This window comes from Periophthalmus magnuspinnatus, chromosome 15, assembly GCF_009829125.3.
Source record: "Periophthalmus magnuspinnatus isolate fPerMag1 chromosome 15, fPerMag1.2.pri, whole genome shotgun sequence".
Classification (NCBI taxonomy): Eukaryota; Metazoa; Chordata; class Actinopteri; order Gobiiformes; family Gobiidae; genus Periophthalmus; species Periophthalmus magnuspinnatus.
In genome coordinates, this window is record NC_047140.1 from 21,843,528 (window position 1) to 21,863,936 (window position 20,409).

Here is a 20,409-nt window from a genome sequence, read left to right on the forward strand (position 1 = left end):
AGAGCTTCTCCCTGATCCCGGGGGAGGTTGGAGACATGGACTCCGAGTGGGCCATGTTCTCCACCTCTATTGTTGATGCGGCTGCTCGTAGCTGTGGTCGTAAGGTCTGTGGTGCTTGTCGCGGCGGCAATCCCCGAACCCGGTGGTGGACACCGGAAGTAAGGGATGCCGTCAAGCTGAAGAAGGAGTCCTATCGAGCCTTGTTGGCTCGTGGGACTCCTGAGGCAGCTGATGAGTACCGGCGGGCCAAGCGTGCCGCGGCTCGGGCAGTCACAGAGGCAAAAACTCGGGGTTGGGAGGAGTTCGGGGAGGCCATGGAGGAGGACTATCGGACGGCCTCAAAGAGATTCTGGCAAACCGTCCGACGCCTCAGGAGGGGAAAGCAGTGCTTCACCAACACTGTTTACAGTGCGGGTGGAGAGCTGCTGACCTCGACTGGGGATGTTGTCGGGCGGTGGAAGGAATACTTTGAGGATCTCCTCAATCCCACTGTCACGTCTTCCGAGGAGGAAGCAGAAACTGGGGACCCAGGGGCGGACTCGTCCATCACCCTGGCTGAAGTCACTGAGGTGGTTGGCAAGCTCCTCGGTGGCAAGGCTCCGGGGGTGGATGAGATCCGTCCTGAGTACCTCAAGTCTCTGGATGTTGTGGGACTGTCTTGGCTGACACGTCTCTGCAACATCGCGTGGCGGTCGGGGACAGTACCTGTGGAATGGCAGACCGGGGTGGTGGTCCCTCTGTATAAGAAGGGGGACCGGAGGGTGTGTTCCAATTACAGGGGAATCACACTCCTCAGCCTTCCCGGTAAGGTCTATTCCAGGGTGCTGGAGAGGAGAATCCGACCGATAGTCGAACCTCGGATTCAGGAGGAGCAGTGTGGTTTTCGTCCTGGTCGTGGAACACTGGACCAGCTCTATACTCTCCATCGGGTCCTCGAGGGCTCATGGGAGTATGCCCAACCAGTCCACATGTGTTTTGTGGATCTGGAGAAGGCATTCGACCGTGTCCCTCGTGGTGTCCTTTGGGGGGTGCTCTGGGAGTATGGGGTCCGGGGCTCTTTGCTAAGGGCTGTCCGGTCCCTGTATGACCGGAGCAGGAGCTGTGTTCGCATTGCCGGCAGTAAGTCAGACCTGTTCCCAGTGCATGTTGGACTCCGCCAGGGCTGCCCTTTGTCACCGGTTCTGTTCATTATATTTATGGACAGAATTTCTAGGCGCAGCCAGGGGCCGGAGGGGGCCTGGTTTGGGAACCACAGGATTTCATCTCTGCTGTTTGCGGATGATGTTGTCCTGATGGCTTCTTCGAGCCAGGACCTGCAGCAGGCACTGGGGCGGTTTGCAGCCGAGTGTGAAGCGGCTGGGATGAGAATCAGCTCCTCCAAATCCGAGGCCATGGTTCTCGACCGGAAAAAGGTGGTTTGCTCTCTCCGGGTGGGTGGTGAGTCTCTGCCCCAAGTGGAGGAGTTCAAGTATCTCGGGGTCTTGTTCACGAGTGAGGGAAGGATGGAGCGTGAGATTGACAGGCGGATCGGTGCAGCGTCTGCAGTGATGCGGTCGCTGTATCGGTCCGTTGTGGTAAAGAAGGAGCTGAGCCGGAAGGCGAAGCTCTCGATTTACCGGTCAATCTACGTTCCTACCCTCACCTATGGTCATGAGCTTTGGGTAATGACCGAAAGGACAAGATCGCGGATACAAGCGGCTGAAATGGGTTTCCTCCGCAGAGTGGCCGGGCGCACCCTTAGGGATAGGGTGAGGAGCTCGGTCACACGGGAGGAGCTCGGAGTAGAGCCGCTGCTCCTACACGTTGAGAGGAACCAGCTGAGGTGGCTCGGGCATCTGCTCAGGATGCCTCCTGGACGCCTCCCTAGGGAGGTGTTCTGGGCATGTCCCACCGGGAGGAGGCCCCGGGGAAGACCCAGGACACGCTGGAGGGACTATGTCTCTCGGCTGGCCTGGGAACGCCTTGGGGTCCCACCGGAGGAGCTGGAGGACGTGTCCGGGGTGAGGGAAGTCTGGGAGTCCCTGCTTAGACTGCTGCCCCCGCGACCCGGCCCCGGATAAGCGGAAGAAAATGGATGGATGGATGGACATGACAATGACAATGACAATGACAATAAAATCTTGAATGTTGAATCTTGAATAGATCTGAGTGTCGTCTGCATAGTTGTGTTAGGGAACATTATTGCTGTGTATTAACTGGTCTAATGACAGCTTGTAGAGACTGAACGAAAGTGATGATAATAACCTGGCCTGATTTGGAGAAAAGTTTGTGGTTGAAGTTTACTTGAAAAAGCATAGAATATTTTTTACTTATTCTTACAGTGATAGTAGTGATACTGGTAGTGTGTTGTTAGTTTCACTTTAACAACATATACACTTACTATGTCTTCAAATAACTTTTAGAGGACACGCTGACACTACTCTTGACTATCTTTGCATTACACAAACTTGAATTACTTAGGACACAGACTGCCTCCAGCTGTGTACTTGTATGTATAGAGAGTGAGAGAGGAGGCTCTGAAATGGAAGAAGCAACCCCGGGGAGGGTTTCTATAAAGGCATGAAAAGCTATTCACACATACAGCATACCAGCTAATGTAGGAAGAATATAAAATACCTCAAAGAGCCCAAAGAGGATACATGGAGAATCCAGCTTAATACATAAAGGTAAATAACACATTCATTATCATTACAGTCCAATAAGGAGGCAATTAAAGAAGCTAATGGATCATATGCATATTTAATACACAGACACACAGCTGGTTGCATTCTTGACAATTTTGATTTAGAAGTCATCACATATTCATAATGTAACTATCCAAGCCAAAGGGGATAATATGGAATACATTACAATGATAAGGAGACTTACTTTTGCTGTAGCTTCCTTTATGGACAGATTTGATGCTTGTTCTTGCTCTTGAAGTCTAGAAAGAAGCAGATATTTATAATGAGGGTTGATGAAATTAATGAGCACAGATAGTAGACTGTATAGTATCCACCCACTTAGCTCAATGCTATTGTGTGTAAACCAAATATGCAATAAAATGTAATATCTACAATACAAATATTGTCATTTCAGTTTCAGTGTCGAGAATACTTCTACGCTGTTGCCTTTATGTGTACAAGATATATTTAAGCTGTCAAACAAAGGATAATAAGGCAAAATTATGTAAACATTTGCTTATTTTTGAGTCATTAAAAGTCCTATATTATGCAAATTGACTCTAGTGAGCTTTTAGCCATGTTATAATGTTGTTACCTGATGAAAAACATACCCAAACATACACAGACCTCTGTTCATTCACACATGTTTGAGTAATCCTGTAGGATTAGGCTATACCTCCAAAACTCAGAATGCTCTTGTGATGTAATGAAGCGGTAGTTTTCAAGTTAACAGTTCCTTTTAACTTTAGTTCAGCAGGGATCAGCAGTTCCAGGGTTTATATCATCCAAATGATTCTAGTGAAGGTGTATGAAGTTTAAAACCACAGTGGAGCACTTCCTGCTTTCTGTGTGAGAGAAGAACTCAGTCTAAATATGCAGGGTTTGCGTGTTTAACATGTAAATGAAATAAAACACAACTCCAGGTATGTTTTTGATGAGGAAACAACATTATTACAGATCAAAAAGTAGCATAGTATGGGCCCTTTAATATATACTGGGCGACAATTTAGAGGTCATTTTGTTTTGCTATTTTGATTCGAAAGGCAAATCTCTTTTTAGCAGTCTCTATAATAATACTACAGAACTGGAATTTCACAGTTAAAAAAAAAAGCAGATTATAAAACGCAAAACATATTCCTTCAACTGTCATTCAACACACTGTAGTGGATATGATATCTATATCTGCAGCCACATATTAAAAACTAATTTATCAACCTTGTCTAGTTTGATCTGAGAATAAACAAAGGGTGAATGTCAGATCAGAATGAGGCAGCTTACATTCAATTACCACCTGTCAACATCCAAACAGCATCAACCAATAAGGCCACAGCAATCACATAAATGAATTATTAGATGAATAAAAAGAAACACAAAATCTATTATCGCTGGTGCATAATTACAGTCACCTTGAAGGTTCTCATTGTGTTAAATCAGTCTAACCTTTTCTGTCATTAGTCAAGCTGATGGTTCATAGAAACCAGACAAACTGCAAAATAATATTTCACAGGCAGACAGACCAGTACTGTTTTGGGATATGTTGATTACCTGGACTTGTGTTTTGCTAGACCCGTGTATTGTATTGTTTCTGTTTTATTGGCATGAACCAGACTGAGGAAGTGAAACCCCTTGAAAAACTAAAAAATATATCTATATATGTTAGCATATAATTTTCAGTAAAATCTTCAACACTTACTTGCTTGTAAATTAAAAAGCATCCAATGTAATCCCTCATTCATCCAAGAGTTTTCTATGGTAAAAAGGTATTGTAGCGTTCTGGTGTAAGGAAACACACCTACTCCATGCCAAAACAAGAGCAAAACAACAGCAGTTTCAACTCAACAGAGCCAGTCTTTCAAAACAGACCAGTAACTGACGAATAAAAACCTTCACATTAACTTGTCGGCATAGTAACCAAGTGTCACATACAAAAGCAGTCACATTAACAACAACAACAAATAAACAGTTACAGAAACAACAAAAGGTGTCAACTCTGAGCTAAACACAAAACATCAGATCCTTACAATATTAAAGCTTGTCATCTGGATAATGTTATTGAAGTCGAGACATTTCATTTGCGATCCAGAATTTATTATCAGTCTGAAAGAACTCCTTTGAGAAACTACAATTTATAGATACATACTGATCTAGCTCCCATCCCCTTATAAAATTTAGCTTCTTAGACCATACTTTCAGATTGCCAATAACTTCCAGATGGCAGCTGAACCGTCTTGGCTTCAAAAACATTGTCCTACTTTTCAAACCTGTGATGTACTTTCACGTGTAACTCACCCAAAGCAGTACTGAAATAAACAGCAACATTGAAACTACTTTATGCCACTAATATAAAGCAAGATGATCCCAGTAAACTTATATTAAATATACAGCATCATTAAAAAGCATGAGCTGCAACAAGGAAATAGCTAAATGAATGAATAATTGACCAAATAAGTAATTTATTCTACCCTTTAGAGCTCATATCTTACCTCATTACATAGGCTACAAGTTAGCAAAAATCTCCCCACTATTGCAAAGAAATGGTTGACACAGTAATTATCGTGACATGCCTAAATATGAGGAGAGGTTGGAAAAGGTAGATGGCATAAACGTTATCTATGTAGCAATGTATGCATCTCTATATTATACTGCAGACTTCTTAATTTCAAGTCCCTGTCACTCACTTTAATCTTATATTTTCAGGCAAGTCAGACCTCAATATGAGCATGAAATGACAAGAGCTATCATCACCACAAACTGCACAGCTAAGGTCAACATTTCAATCAGAATGAGCTTCGGAGCAGAGCTTGAGTCAGATATCAAATTATTCCTGAAGCGTTTGGGGTCACGGCACGATGGCGTAGATAAGTACAATTTACATGTCTTTTCTAACGAGTATGGGGACTCGCTCACATGCTATTAACTTCTGATGCAAAGAAATCATTAGCATCAAGGAAAAGCATTAAAATTCAGGTCGGGATGGTGCAGGTGTGACACTGGAGGAGCAGGAGAGGTAGCAAAGGGGAGCGGGACGTCTTTCGAAATCAGAAAAAGCCAAATGGATCATTACAGCTTAATTACAACAGCAATAATGCGGCAGCTGCAGATGGGAAGGTGGTTTAAATTGGAGGTTTGGATTTCCTATATACACAGAGTTGAGTATTGGGTAATTCCATGGTCATATTTTTCTGTTTGGCAGTGTTATGTTAATTTGATAAAGTCATAAAGTCATAGTACATTTTCCTTAAAGTTTAATTTACTTTTTATGAGATCAAACATGACTTAGTATGACCAATATAAATCATGCATCAGGTCAATTAAGACTGATGACTGATAGTGCTGTGTAAAGGTATGTACCCTAGGGTGTTGCCCAAATTGTTATTTAGATATAGTTTTATTTAGTTAGTTAGGAACTGACTCCCGTAAATGGGTGATGCTGGTGAAATGGTACCAAATGTCACATCAAATAAAACCTGTCAAACAATTGATAGCTCATTAGCAGCCCCATTAGGCCACAGATAGTACTGCAACAGGTAAAGTAACGTAAGAATGGATCCATGGTAGAAAAGTCACTAAGTTTGCTTATCTTTTACAAGAGACGTAAAAATTATTCTGTGACATTCTGTGTGAAGTCACATTTTATTCTACTTTTTCCATTTTTGCCTCAAGTTATCTCTTTAAGTCCTTGATATAAACCTAGAAGGTTTATATACCTAAAAGGTTTATATCAAGGCTACACATGGAATTAATATGACAATCCAACACCAGTATCATAATCCTGTTTTGTCCAAATGGCATAACAGCACATGCTTTTTACATTGCTGATCTGTAGTTCCTGATTTGTTTATATTTTTTGTGGATCACACTATACACATTCAAGCTATCGTCACTTTTCCTGGGCAAAGTCATTTTAACTTTTGATGTGCCCATAATTTAGATTTTTGTTTCTACCTGAATCATAATTTCAGTTGTACTGTTTAATATTCCTTTCTAAATCTGAATTACCTTTTCTTTAAAAAGGAATATTTCCTCTCATCCAGGTATTGGACTAAATTGACATTTGATTTTAGATTTATTGATGGGTTGTAACTTCCTGTTCAAAAGTGCCATTTTGAGCACTTTTCACTTTTGAAAAGATATAATATCTAGTTATTTGCTATAGGATTGGTGCTTATATATAATAATAATAATTTTAAGGCTACTTTAATTTATAATGTGAGAATTCATTGAAGAACATGGTAAATTTTGCTATTGCTGGGTTTCAGATGACATCACAGCATTATATATTTCAATAATATTTAATACAGATGGGGGCAGCTTATATCAGTACTGCTGAAATACATATTTCTGTTGAAATACAGTGAGTTCTTGAGTCTAGTCTGAACTAACAGAAATGATCAGGTTCAACATTTTTTCAATTTACTTTTGAGATATTTCTTAGGAAAATATAGTGTTATCAATTGGAAAAATCGGTTCCTACCCCCGTAGTATATATAGTATAGTCTAACATCATGACATTCTAAAATCACCAATAATGCTTCATAGTTATAACTTCAGTGCATCTGTTGTGACTGACCTGAGGACAGAGGGTATGACTGACCTGAGGACAGAGGGTGGGGGGGACACAGAGATCAGACTGCGGTCCTGTGATGAGAGGAGGTCCTGTAGGATCTGGTGGAGGTCCTGCAGCTGTGGGGGGCTGTAGGTCTTTAGGACTAAGGTCTCCAGACCCTCAGATGCAGTCTCCTGGTCCTGGATCTGCTCCTCCAGACTCTGCCTTCTCTGCTCTAGTGCCGACAACCTCTGCTGCAGCTCAGCCATCTCCATCTATACACAGGTAATTACACTGGAAATGTTAGTGTTGGGAATTATGAAAGCACAAACTTTACTTTAGAAACTTATTGATCCACATTATAAATACTTAGACACAGTTGCTCACAATATAATAACAAATATACATTCGGTTCAGTACATACAGTATTTAAAGGTGCATTATGTAACTTTTCTGGTTCTTTTTCACCTCTTCCCAGATCTGACCTATAACTTTGCCTAAGCCTGCCCATAGGGTTAAATAGGTTTAATGTCCTACTGTGGAACATTACAGACAAGGTGGTGGACCCTTCAGATTTAGAGTCATCAAAACTGAATATACTGTAGGCTGAAATTTGCGTAGCTAGATGCATGTATGTATAATAAAATATTTATTATAATTACCTCCACCAGACGTTTTTCCTGGATTAGTCGATCTCTACGATGCACAGGATCCTGGGACAACTCACTTGGTTCTGCTCCTTCTGACACTGTAGTCTCCCTGGTAACAAAACATTGGATAATTAAAACTGAACTAATAATTAAGATTTCATGATAATTTATAACAACATTGTATAAACATCTGTATTGTTGTGGTCCTATACAGTCATTTAAGTAGGTAGTGCAAAAACAAAAGTACAAAATTAATGTTACCGTAATCAAACCAATACTGCACTTTGAAAGGTTGCTAACCCAGTAAATTAGTCCTCAATATATATGCTCTGAAGTGTATATGATCTTTTCAAAAACTTCTTTTCTTCTATTTCTTCTCTTCTTCTTCTTAGACGTGTTTACAATGTGCATATGAAGTGAATATTAATTTTTCAATGTCAGGCACCCAAGCCCTGAATGCATGAATTAATCAACATACTACTTTGAGAGGGTTAATAATAAGGGCAGATTGAAGCATTTTTTACTTAATCTTCTACTGGAAAAAGGTTTGCTGTTCTGGGGACCTCACGCATTTTTATCCTGTTATTAATCACTTTAAACTGTGAGAGACAAACCACCAGGTCAGCCATTGTTTTTTAGTTTTTCAGGACATGCCATGAACAGACTCCACCTGACGTCTTTCCTGTCAGACTCACTGACCAGAGAGTTATTTTTATCAGCTTTGACCAATTTCACAACAACTCAAATAGAGATGAGAAAACATGAACAACCATCTGAATAAAGCATATACTAAAAGAACATGTAATTCAATGAAATGTCCTTCATGGATCATAATGTAATCAAACACAGTAGGACATGTGCTGTTTGTAAAAGTAAATGCAGCTTTTGTTGAATAAGGTCATGATGATGTGGGTTTGAATACACAGTGAACAAGGCTGAAGGACCAGAGGGAAAGCAGGTAAACTGTGATAAATGTGATCATACACATGCTTTAACATAATAATATGCAACTGTTTGGGTTTTTTTTATTTATGTTTTTTTTTATTGGGGTTTTACGTAACAGTTCTGGATTTAGCTCTGGTTTAATTTGTAATTTGTATCTATCAATCAATCATTATATGTAGAATATTAAGTAGTACACCAGTTTCTGAATAAAAGGATAATTTGTGGAAAGGGAACCCATATGGCTATAAATATTGGATGTCAAGGATTTTAAACAATAATAAAAAAGGTGAAACTTAGTGGGATGGATAAAAGCTGATCAGGCAAACATTACATAGGCTAATCATCATCACAATTAAAATTAAAATAAATACATTATAGATTTTAAAAATGGTATGGTATAATTCTGACCTGTGTTGTGCAGCACATTCTGTCCTCTGGAGGGCGCCGTTGACCACCAAACTGAGCCGCTGGAGGAATTGCGCCACGGTGGGCTGACGGGAAGGTAAACCCAGCCTCAGAGCGCCTCTCTCCCGACACAACTCCTCCAACTTCTTCCCAAACCTCTCCGCTGCAGCAACAAGATACTGTAGTTAGGATTAAGTGCATTACATCCAAATACTGACAACTTTATGGTAGGCCCTCTGAATGCATCCAGCTATTGACATGTAGGATACGCTTTTCCATTAAAAAACAAAAGTTGCCAATCAAAAACAAGCAATAACAATAAATGTATTTAATAAGATTTTACATTGCATCACAACTTTCATTTTATCTTTATTTATGCAGAGATACCCGATGAGAGTGCTTAGAGTCGCTTTTTCATGTGCACCCTGTTCAAAATACAGAAAAAATTTTATAAAAAATACAAGCAAGTATATAAGTCCATTTAAAACAATAAAAACAGGTTTAGGTGTGAGGATAGAAGTTTGCCACCAGATCACTTAATTGTGTTTGTGGCACCAAAGTATCCAATTTTGTCCTTGAAATATATTAAATTTTTGTGAAGCAAAACAGTCAAAAGCCCTTTTCCCCATCTCTGAATAGCAGCAGCGCATAATCATGTGAAGATCGATACCATCTAAAGATAAGTTGGCTGTACAATTAGCTCAAATTATTCTGATCTATTTCCAGAAATTTAATTTAAATTGAAAATTATCTCTCTGATAATGAAATATTTCTATTATAAACATTACACGAGCTATGTTTTGTACACTTATAAACTGCCAGTATAAAATAAAGGGACATTTTAGACCTAAGCTTATTATCATCAGACAAACAGAAGTAAATAATGTAAAATTTGACCTAGATATTAACAAATGGTTTTGCAGGACAGAGCAGCAGATGTACTCTTGTGTTTTGGTCACAAGGTCCAAGAAATAGGTCAGGGCACTTCACTATTTCCTCTCCCGGGACAACTTAAAAACACAAAATACAAAATACACATAAATATTTAATTAAAACTTACTAACTTTGATGGACTGAAGGTTGCACTAACAAGTAAATTCATTTTATCTAATGAAGAGATCATGTTGAATTTGTATAGTAACTTTTACTGTGTTGAAAGTATGTCAAATAAATAAATATGTGGCCTGGTTCCTTCACGTGCTTTATCAACCATCTCAACATGATCAATAGCTAATGTAGTTATAGTTAGCAAGAAAATTGAATCAAGTCAACTGGGAAACTTCAAATATTGTAAACAGTGTTCCCATGTGTACTTGAAGGATGCACGTTTGGGTGAACTGGTGAACTTAGACAGACCACAGAGGCTACAAGTGAGCGAGTTATGGTCAGTCTGGGACAGTAACGAGGCCAGTGACCTAAAAATGTTTGCTTAATAACCCAGAGATTGGTGGTGAAATCTCTTTAACTGCTGCTTGGTCATGTGTTATGTGGATGTGCAAGGTTAGTGGTGGCAAGTGAGGTATAAAATGTTAGCCATTTCTTAGTCACCCTGTCCCTGGGCAGCTGAGACTTGCAGGTGTAGTAGAAATGCAACAGTGGTTCAGATGGTGGAGTGGTCTTTTTATAACTGAAAACTAGGGATCGATGATATATTGGTTCCAGTATCGGAATTGGTCAGTACTGATACTGATCATTGATATTTGTACTAGCCAATATTTGACACAGATATTCAATACCGATAATTGAATGGAAATATAAATAGCGTTATAAGGATGTACGTTTATACAAACATAATGATAAATTATTTTGGATTTTAGATAAATATAATTGGTTATTTTTATTTTTTTTTTTTTTACAAAGGTTTACCGGTACTTTAATTTAAGATCAATTTCTGGCCCTTGCTTTGATTTAAACACTAAATATCAGTATCGGCCATAGCAACAGGCCAAATAACAGACACGGATATTGACTCAAAAAATCCATACCGGCCCATCCATACTGGAACGTCTGATCCTAGGTCCAAACAGCTCATAATGTAATTGTGTTGCTGTGCTGATGGGCAGTCACCTTGCCCAAATATGAATGTGGTGTATTGGCTTGTCACAAATTTTGAAATGTGATACATTGCTCAAGGAAATATAAACGTTAAATGATAATACTGAAACTTCTTTGTGCAACTGACACAAAGAAGGGAAAACACAGGAATCCTTTTTTCTTTAGTTATTAGTTTGTATCTATAATGAGTTGTAGAAGTTACTTCTTCAACCTTTTACAGCTCAAATCTCAATCAAATCATAGTACAATAAAATAACAAAACGTTACCCATTATAAAAAGTATACAATCAATATTGAACCCCAAAAATGATTGTTCCGTCTGTCTTTTTTAACAATAAGTTGATAATAATTGATAATAATAAGTTGATAATAATTACAGTGACAGGCTTGTGTATGAGAAATTTATAGTAAGTCAGTAAGCCTTCTAGCAGCTGTGACTACATTAGAGCTTACCACTATTACCACATGTGGAGCCGGTGAATGAACAATGTAATGTCAACAGAGTGTCCGACTAAGTACTGCATGCCAAATTACATAATGCATTAAAAGTGCTGTGAAAACCTGACAAGCACAAACATTTACACAGCCACGTATGAAGCAGGGCAAAGATAAATGTTGTTTAGGTTCACCTGCATCGTAGTCGTCTTCCTGAATTGCTTTCTGCTGCAGCCTCTGGAGCTTCAACATCATAGACTCGATCTGAGACAGAAACAGAAATGATTAGAGTTTAAACACTGACCATAGACAGCACACAGACCTAGGGTGCAAAGAGCAGAGGTGAGAGACAGTCAGCAGTATGTGCAAAAGTGTCAAGTGCAAAGTGTACTGAGAAGGCCTGTTTAAATTTTAAAGATCTGTATACAACAAACAAGCATTCAAGGTACAATTTTATACTTTATAAGAGGCACAAATTAGACTCTTCTAGTGAAACTGAATGTGAACATTTATGTAGCTGTAGCATTATTAATCATGTGCTGCACTGAACATTCTTGGATATAACACAAAGTTAGCTTGAAATTTGAATTTTTTTCGCAATATTAATCAACAGATCCAGAACAGTTTTATCAATTCACTTAGTGTGGAACCATGTTTAATGCATTATGATTGCATATCTCTGGCAATGTTTTTTTCTTTTCTTTTTTTTTTTTAATCCATCAATATGCATTTATTTGTTCTAATTCGACCAGCCATTTTTCTTTGACTTAGAATCTCCCATATAGGAATTGCATAGATGTACTATGTAACTTTTCTGGTGGGGAGTATGCCACCATGTAAATTTTCCCACAATTTTCCAGTGTGGTTTTAAACTTATATATCTTGCATTTATTGAATTACAGGCATTTATATTATTAAAACATATCTTGCAAACAAACTCATTGTAAATGGGCTTGTCTCTTTACAGTTTGCAACTAAGCCTGGTGCATCTGCAAGTCTCCATGGAGATCGATATGTTTTATGTCATACTGTGGAATATTCCAGGCAAAGCAATAAAATCTCCATGGCTCCCTCTAAGACACTGACTATTGTTATCACTATTCATTGTTGCATAAGGGTTAATTTTTTTTGTTTTAAACCCACCTTGGTGTGTGTGCGGTTGTTCTGCAGACACTCATGTAGCACCCCGTCATATTTCTTCACCAGACTCTCCCAGCCCTGCTCTGTGGAGACAGGAGTGGCACTCTCATATCCAGAGGTGACCGAGGAGGCCGAGGCAGTGTCCGAATCCACAGACAGGGACGACGTGATCTCTGTATCCACGGAACGAGCATCGATATCGGGCAGATCTGACCCAGTAACCCCCCCTCTCTTGGGGCTCCATAGACCATCTCTCCAAAACTTATGGTCCTCTTTCTCCGATGGCAATGAGTATACATGATTTTGGTGATTTGACTGGTCTATTGACAAAGAAGCTATCATCATGGTATCATTTAGTGGTTCAGGTGCAGTGTTAAAATCTTGGCTACAATTGAGTGACTGCTGAATAAAACTAAAACTTGAATTAAAAGGGTTCTCAGAAGATGGTGATTTAGGGATTGTCTTATCAGATTTCAAAATGGGTGAGTTCATATTATTTAATGTGCCATTGCAGTTCATAGTGGAATGTGTAGATATAGGGGAACTAAACATGTTTTTGTGCAATACGCTATTTGAAAGCTGATTAGCTTGATTCATGGTGTTCTTCATATTTGTTGCATCATTAGCATTGCTAGCATGACGTCCAGACTTCCCATTCCTCAAGACACCACACCCTTCCTCCTCCTCTTCTTCCTCATCTTCATCATGGCTGTTGTCTGGTTGTCTTTCTCCTCTCATGTAACCGGGTCGCTTGTACCTTTTCCGACTGGTGCTGCCAACTGACCCAGATGTCCTGCCAGTGCCACCTGTAGATAAAAAGATTAACCATTAAGTCAAGAACATGCTTAAACAACTGACAGGGGCAACTAGACAACGGATAAGCTAATTGCATAAGAATGTAGAAATGTTATCTTCTTATCAACACTGTATTGATTTGACTGGGGCTAAAGCTAAAATGAAGCTAAATGAATGAAAAACAACTGGAGCAGCGGTTTGGGAACTTTCCCATGGGTTCTACAGCTGTTGGAAATACCAGAGCCGCAATGTCATGTGGAGTCCAGGACACGCCCCAAACTGAGGCGGGGGAGGGGCAAAAACAAAAAAAACAACACATTGGTTTGTATTGGTTTGAAAAACAGTATTATGTAGTTGGCATGCTTATGTTCTATTAATCTATTTGAGATGCAAGATGCAAAGAATCTAAAGTGTCTCTTTCAATGGGCTCCACAACAACCTATTCTCATGCCCCCATCTTTATAAAACCAGCAGAAACCAACCTCTAACAATGACAATAAATCTTTAATGCCATACTGTGTGGCGAACATTCCAGGCAAAGCAAAAACATCTTCAAGGAGACAAGAGAGTGACCATAGTGCATATATTCTATTCAATTTTATCTGTAATATTGCCTCACTGCACTGCTGTCTATTAATTAACCCAAACATCAGCATTGTGAAAAATTATGATGTTCAAAATTGTGATCACCAACAAAGGCTTGTCTGTGTTTTGGCCGTCCCACCTGCTGTAGCTTCAGGGCTTCAATACAAATACAGAGCAGGACTGAGGGCAGAGGAGGCTCAAATGTGAGGAATCAAGAGTCTCTTTGTGCACAGCTGCGGCACTCTCTCACTACTGCACACACACAAACTCACACATTGACACACACCGACGCACACACACACTCAATGGGACCACTGTCACAGAGGCTTTTGTAGTGCAACAGTGATGGCATTTATAAATTCAATGTAAAGGTCCATAGCATAATATTCTTGTTTATATTTAACTTATTCACGCCTCTAAATGTACCGGGAATGAGTTTTGAAAATCATCATCTGATTTATGAATTGTTTTTGCCTTGGCTGTGATTATAACCATATGTTGTAGACAGAAATGCAGATGCCAAACAAACCATCACCCAAACAAACCTACCACCACCGCAGCCCATAGCTCCGCCTATCTGACCTCTGTGATGTCACCTCTGGACCATGTGACCAGACAGGAAGACAGACGTCAAATAAAAGAGAACAGCCATTGTATTCTGTGGAGTTGTAGCCCATTAAGACTGCAGTATGTTTTTATTACGCGCGCTTTCAGAGTTAAGTCTAGAGCTCTTGCCTCCTGGGAGAGCTTATTGAGTAAGATTGTGTGGTGCATGGTTGATGTAAATTGAAAGCATTAGATCATGCATTTGTCTATTCTGAGAAAAACAGACATTCAAACAAATTCTCAGAAATAACTAAATGGGGACATAGTTTCAGAATGCTGTCCTTCCTCAATACAAGAAAAGCACCTTAAACACACAGTTCTTTTGAAAATAAATCCATAAATAAAGGATGTATACAAATGAAAAAACAAAAAACAAAACATATAGCATATATTCATGATACCTATAGGAACACATTATATTATGTTAACAAGAAATTCAATGTGGGACCATCTCAGTATTCATAATTTTGTTCAAAGTTTCATGTTTAAATGCCATATTGCATACCATCCAGAGGCCAGAGCAAAGTGGAAATTATAATGATTATAATGATAATGATTCTCTGTTTTTATGATGTTTTCATGTGATGGTGAGCCAAAGATTAATTCCACATTAGTAAACAATGAAGAGTATAAATGCTCTGAGAAGTCCAAGCCACTTCCAAAATGTCCAAAGTATTTATGCACCCATTTGCAATCAAAGCCTACGTTGCAGTTTGAACATATTTGAATTGCTGATTCTGCCTCCTGGACCTGTACTCCTGTCAAGATTTGGCACACTTCTGCATGTTGATGTTCATTCACGCAGCCATGGATAGTTACTACTATTTGACTCCATCCAAGCTCCAAGTGTAGAAGAATGGCCTTGAGTGAAAGCCCCCACTGTCTATTGGGACCCCATGTCTGTCTCTTGTTACACTTTCCTTCCATTAGTGCTTCTCTCTGAAGACGTGTCCACCGATCTGCAACAACCTCAAGTAATACAATACCATCTATGGGTAACCAATACAGACATTTGCCATCTGCTGTGTGGCCATGTCATAATATAACACTTCTAAGAGTCAAAGAGGTGAAAGAGAAAGGCTGACACTCTATCTGCGTCATGCTCCGATTGCACTGGGACAGCCTCTGGAGTGAAAAGGGAAGGAAATGCCTCAAGCTCCATTGTATGTGCTTGTTTTGTCATTAGGGCATCTACATCATGGTCAAACACCATCGCTGTGTAGCTTCCCTCTTCCTGGATGGATTTGAGCTGAATAGATTGGCAGGAAACAGGGAATAAATCATGATACAGCAAATATTTTAAGTATGCATTTTTACTTATTTGGGGGAAATTCTAATATTGTTTTTACTTTTTATAGGTGCATAATGTAACTTTCTGGCTGTCTTTTAAACCTAATTATCTAAATGGAAATGCTATTTGTTTACCTAGAATGTTCCACAGCACAAACTAAAGGTAAAAGGTAGCTGTTAATTTGAAAACTTCCGCTTCATGACACCACAAGGTGGAACAGACCATTTTGAGCTTTGGAGATGTAGACAGACTGATAATGAAACGTTACTCACACATATGTGAACTAAACAAAACAAAACTCCAGGTATGATTTTGAGGAGAAAACAGCATTATAGCATGACTTCAAGCTCACAAGAGCCAGTTTTGCATAACATAGGACCTTTAACTTATCTTTCCATCTCTATATTTATCTCAGACAGGCAGATGACATCATGGCCAAATTACATGTCAGATCTGTAAAGAAGTGACCCTCCCAGTAAGCATATTTTTAAGTTTTTTCTCACAATTAAAACACCAGGAATTATGCAACACAAATAAGTTTAATACTAACATTCTGGCAACGTGATAACATCTCCATGGAGACAACAAATGGAATACCCTTCACCAGAAAAGTTAGATATTGCACTAGAGGCTTTATTAACATACATTGTAAGAGATAACAATGCCCAGAATCTGTGGTCAGTCAAATGAATGCAAACTGGGGAGTTTTCAACTTAGGTGTTGGCCTTGCACAGTTCATCAATGTGTCATAGGTGGAGGAGCAGATTCTGGTACATGCACCTATGATATTTCAGCACTAGAATTTATATAAATCTTTTAATTTTATGTCATATATTTACTGTATCTACCACATTGTTTTTTTTCATTTCAGTTGAATAAAAGAAGACATTTATACATTTAGATTTATAAGACATCACCACAGTGAATGTGGATTGACAGGCTATGTAGACCAAGTAGTCACATCAGCAGGACACTGCCAAAAACCTTTTGCTAAAGATAGATTATTACATAAATTACACTCTTTACACTGATGGAGAGTGGAGAGGTATTGTTCCCAAAGATTCAAGATAATTAACAATTAAGTTAATTAGATTCGTGTTACCTTTCAACTGCAATAGTGTAGATTCTCACTGCTTTTGTATACCTTCTCATTGAACTAAACAAAGGAGAGAATGCATAGTAATGAGGAGCTTTACAAGTCTGGGAAAAAGTAGCGTCTTGCTCCTAAGAGGCCGGCTTATTTACCTTTGGAGATTAAAGAGGCCCAGGATAGAGCCCGTAGGTTAAACACAGAATCTCATTGGTGGGATGTGATTGGAGTGCTTAAGCCTGAGAGAGGAGGAATGTGGAGGATCTCATAAAAACAGTAACATTTGAGGAACAAGGTTTTTCTGCAGCGTCAGGCACACACACAGACTAGCAGTGTACAGATGTGTAGCCAACAACTCACTGCTCATGATCAGAGCATGACAAAAGAGGAAGTGAAAGTCCCTTGCAAAACTACACATTGACGAATAGATTAATACAGTGCACGGACGGGAAACGTCATTAAAACTTAAATGTATTGAATAGGACATGGGCTAGAACACCGCTCACTGTTCTTAAAGAAGACATGTTACGTGTGTTTTTCCTGTTATTTAATACATTATAACATATGTTCATTATAAACTGCAATACTAATCTAAAGCAACCTAACAGACACAAAAATGACTAGTAAGTACAGCAGTGGGCGGGGATAGGGGGTAAATGCAAGTGGAGATTTTCTGAGCAGGTCTCACATGTAAAATAGTAGGGGAAACTATTATGACATGGTTAGAAGCTCATAAAGGTTTATGTAAAACAGAATATATAAAGAGAATAGTGTTGTATTGTATGGTATTCATAAATGTTTAAGCAGTTCATTAGTAACAAGGTCTTATCTTTTTTAAATCACACAGTACATATGCTCCCAACTCTACATAAAAGACATGTTTAAAACTTATAGCGGAAAATTATGTTTTGATGCTGTCCATTTTAGGTAAAAGATCAATACTGAAACAGTGACATCAGCTTCAAAATGGAGTGACATGGACTAAAAAAAGCTGCTTCCTGTCATGGAGAACATAATCTGATGGGTGCACTATGGAAATACAGTTTTAATTACCATGTACTTTCCACACCACTTGTGCAGAATAAATGTGTACCATCTGATCCTGCATGAAAAGAGGTCACTGTGGGTTATCGTGGTGTATATATATCTTCAAATGGTTCAAACTAAAAAGTAATCATTTAAACACTAATTAAACACATAATGTATATTGTTTAAATTATGTGAGCCAATTTATTTGAGCTTTCTTGTTTTCCTATCATTAATGGGTTTTTTTTACAGATGACACTTAAACTGTATGTATGTATGTATGTATGTATGTATGTATGTATGTATGTATGTATGTATGTATGTATGTATGTATGTATGTATGTATACATGCATGCATGTATGTATGTATACACTGATGTTGGTTAAAGCCATTTGATCAACCTCATTAGCATTGACCATTGCATTGTTTATAGGTATATGCTATTATTAGTAGGTCACTGGTTAAATTTTGTATGTAGTAGGATTACATATTTTGTACAAAGTCATTATTTTAATTTCTTCTGTAGGCCTGTTTGCAAGGCATAAACTAAACTTTTATTAGTAGGCTAATACAGTTAGTAATTGGCAAAATCTCTTGGAGCATTGCCCAGACTATTCAAAGTAAAGATACAAGAGCATCAGTAACAAAGGCACAACTCCACGCTCTTCTCATTACAGATTATCTTGATGATTAACTACAAGGTCACAACTCCAAAGGGAACATTTCAGAAGGTTGTTGAGTTATAAAGTCTTGTTACAGTAGTTAACAGCTGCTGGCATTATGTTCAAACTTTTCCTACTGTTTCTTTAAGACAAACATAGGGACTGACAGCTTGGATGATGTGCAGATGTGGAATAAAAAAAGATTTGTAGCATACTTCTGGCCAAGAGGAGCTATACCATGCAGAAAATGCACTCAAACAACTTCTCCAACCACTTAATTATTTATTGTTTGGGTGATTCTTACCTTCTTTGACTTCGCAGAGGTGAAAGAGGGAGTTACTGTGGCACTCCAAACCAATGAGTCCAGCGAACATCTTCCCACGAGCGGCTGGATTAGTCCAAAACGTCAGCCGCAGACAGACTACTTACATTGACCATCATATCAGATCCAAATCGTGTCAATTCTAATTTCTGTCCAGATTATTAGCTTTTACGCACTTCAACTTTAGCCGGCTTTGTCTTTACTAAACATTTCCTGACCCATCCAGTTGTGCGCGTTGGACGTATCCTCCACTTGGGCGCTAGCAAGAACTAAGTTAACGGATGTTGGGTTAACTATCGGAACAAAAGATGCCTGACTACACGCCTAACAAGCTCGACTTCTTCCATGCTTGAAGAATTTAGCGTTGTTAATCTCTTGATCGATGTGTCCGCGTGTAATCCGTTATTCCCTGCGTCCCTGCGTCTTGCGTGCGTCCTTCGTGCGTCGTGCTGGACCAACGTGAGACGCTCCTACGTGTTCAGGAATTTGACTCCACGCGCTCCCTCAAACCGTTTCACAACAAACAGCAGAAAAACTACGAGTAAATCCGCGCTAAAGCTATAAAATATGTTGGAAAGAGTCCCCAAACAACATTGTCTTTATCTTATTTGTGAAAAGTTTGGTGAAATTTCAAATCAGAAGACTAACTTTTTTGAATGTCCACAGTGATGATGAAATAGCCTGTTTTCCTCCTCCCAGTTTGGGGAAAGCAAAACTGCAGCCCTCTGGAGGTTGACAGTAAAAGACACGGACTACTAGGTCACTTCTGTCTGTCACCTGGTCAATATTAAAGATTAAAAGCGTTTACTGCCCGAATAAATTAGATTAAAGTCGCTCTCTAAACCACTCATGACCGCGCACACTTAGATTGCACATAGTTGTTAGCAATGATAAACTGTGCTAGCAATTAATGTTTAAATGCAAGTACTGAGCAGGGCCGTTTCTAGCTTAGTGGTGTTTTTGGTATAGGCTTTTTGTTTCCTTTTTAACTCTGATTTTTTGGCCCAGACCCAGGAGATAAGCGTAAACCTATTTTTTTTTTGGTGTGGAAAATGTATTTAGTCAAGCACCGGATGGTTAAATCAGTAAACTTATTTCCTGTAAAGCAATAGCATGTACTAACGGTCGGGTGTGTGGTGTAGTTTTATATGTAGGAAATTTAAAATTGTGCTTGTTAGGCATACCAAATGAA

At 39.1% G+C, this 20,409-nt stretch overlaps 1 protein-coding gene across 1 annotated transcript in view; it reads right to left on the bottom strand.

Moving 5' to 3' along the window:
- The window catches only part of disc1 (DISC1 scaffold protein), a 73,308-nt gene extending 53,591 nt beyond the window's left edge, over positions 1 to 19,717 (bottom strand). The window contains exons 1-7 of the mRNA XM_055227291.1: positions 19,200 to 19,717; positions 12,843 to 13,645; positions 11,894 to 11,963; positions 9,213 to 9,372; positions 7,872 to 7,968; positions 7,258 to 7,484; positions 2,869 to 2,923 (exon numbers count right to left, since the gene is read on the bottom strand). Coding sequence (XP_055083266.1) covers positions 2,869 to 2,923; positions 7,258 to 7,484; positions 7,872 to 7,968; positions 9,213 to 9,372; positions 11,894 to 11,963; positions 12,843 to 13,645; positions 19,200 to 19,269 — 1,482 coding nt within the window. The 5' untranslated portion in view covers positions 19,270 to 19,717. The remainder of the gene's footprint in view (positions 1 to 2,868; positions 2,924 to 7,257; positions 7,485 to 7,871; positions 7,969 to 9,212; positions 9,373 to 11,893; positions 11,964 to 12,842; positions 13,646 to 19,199) is intronic.
- Positions 19,718 to 20,409: the final 692 nt, after the last annotated feature.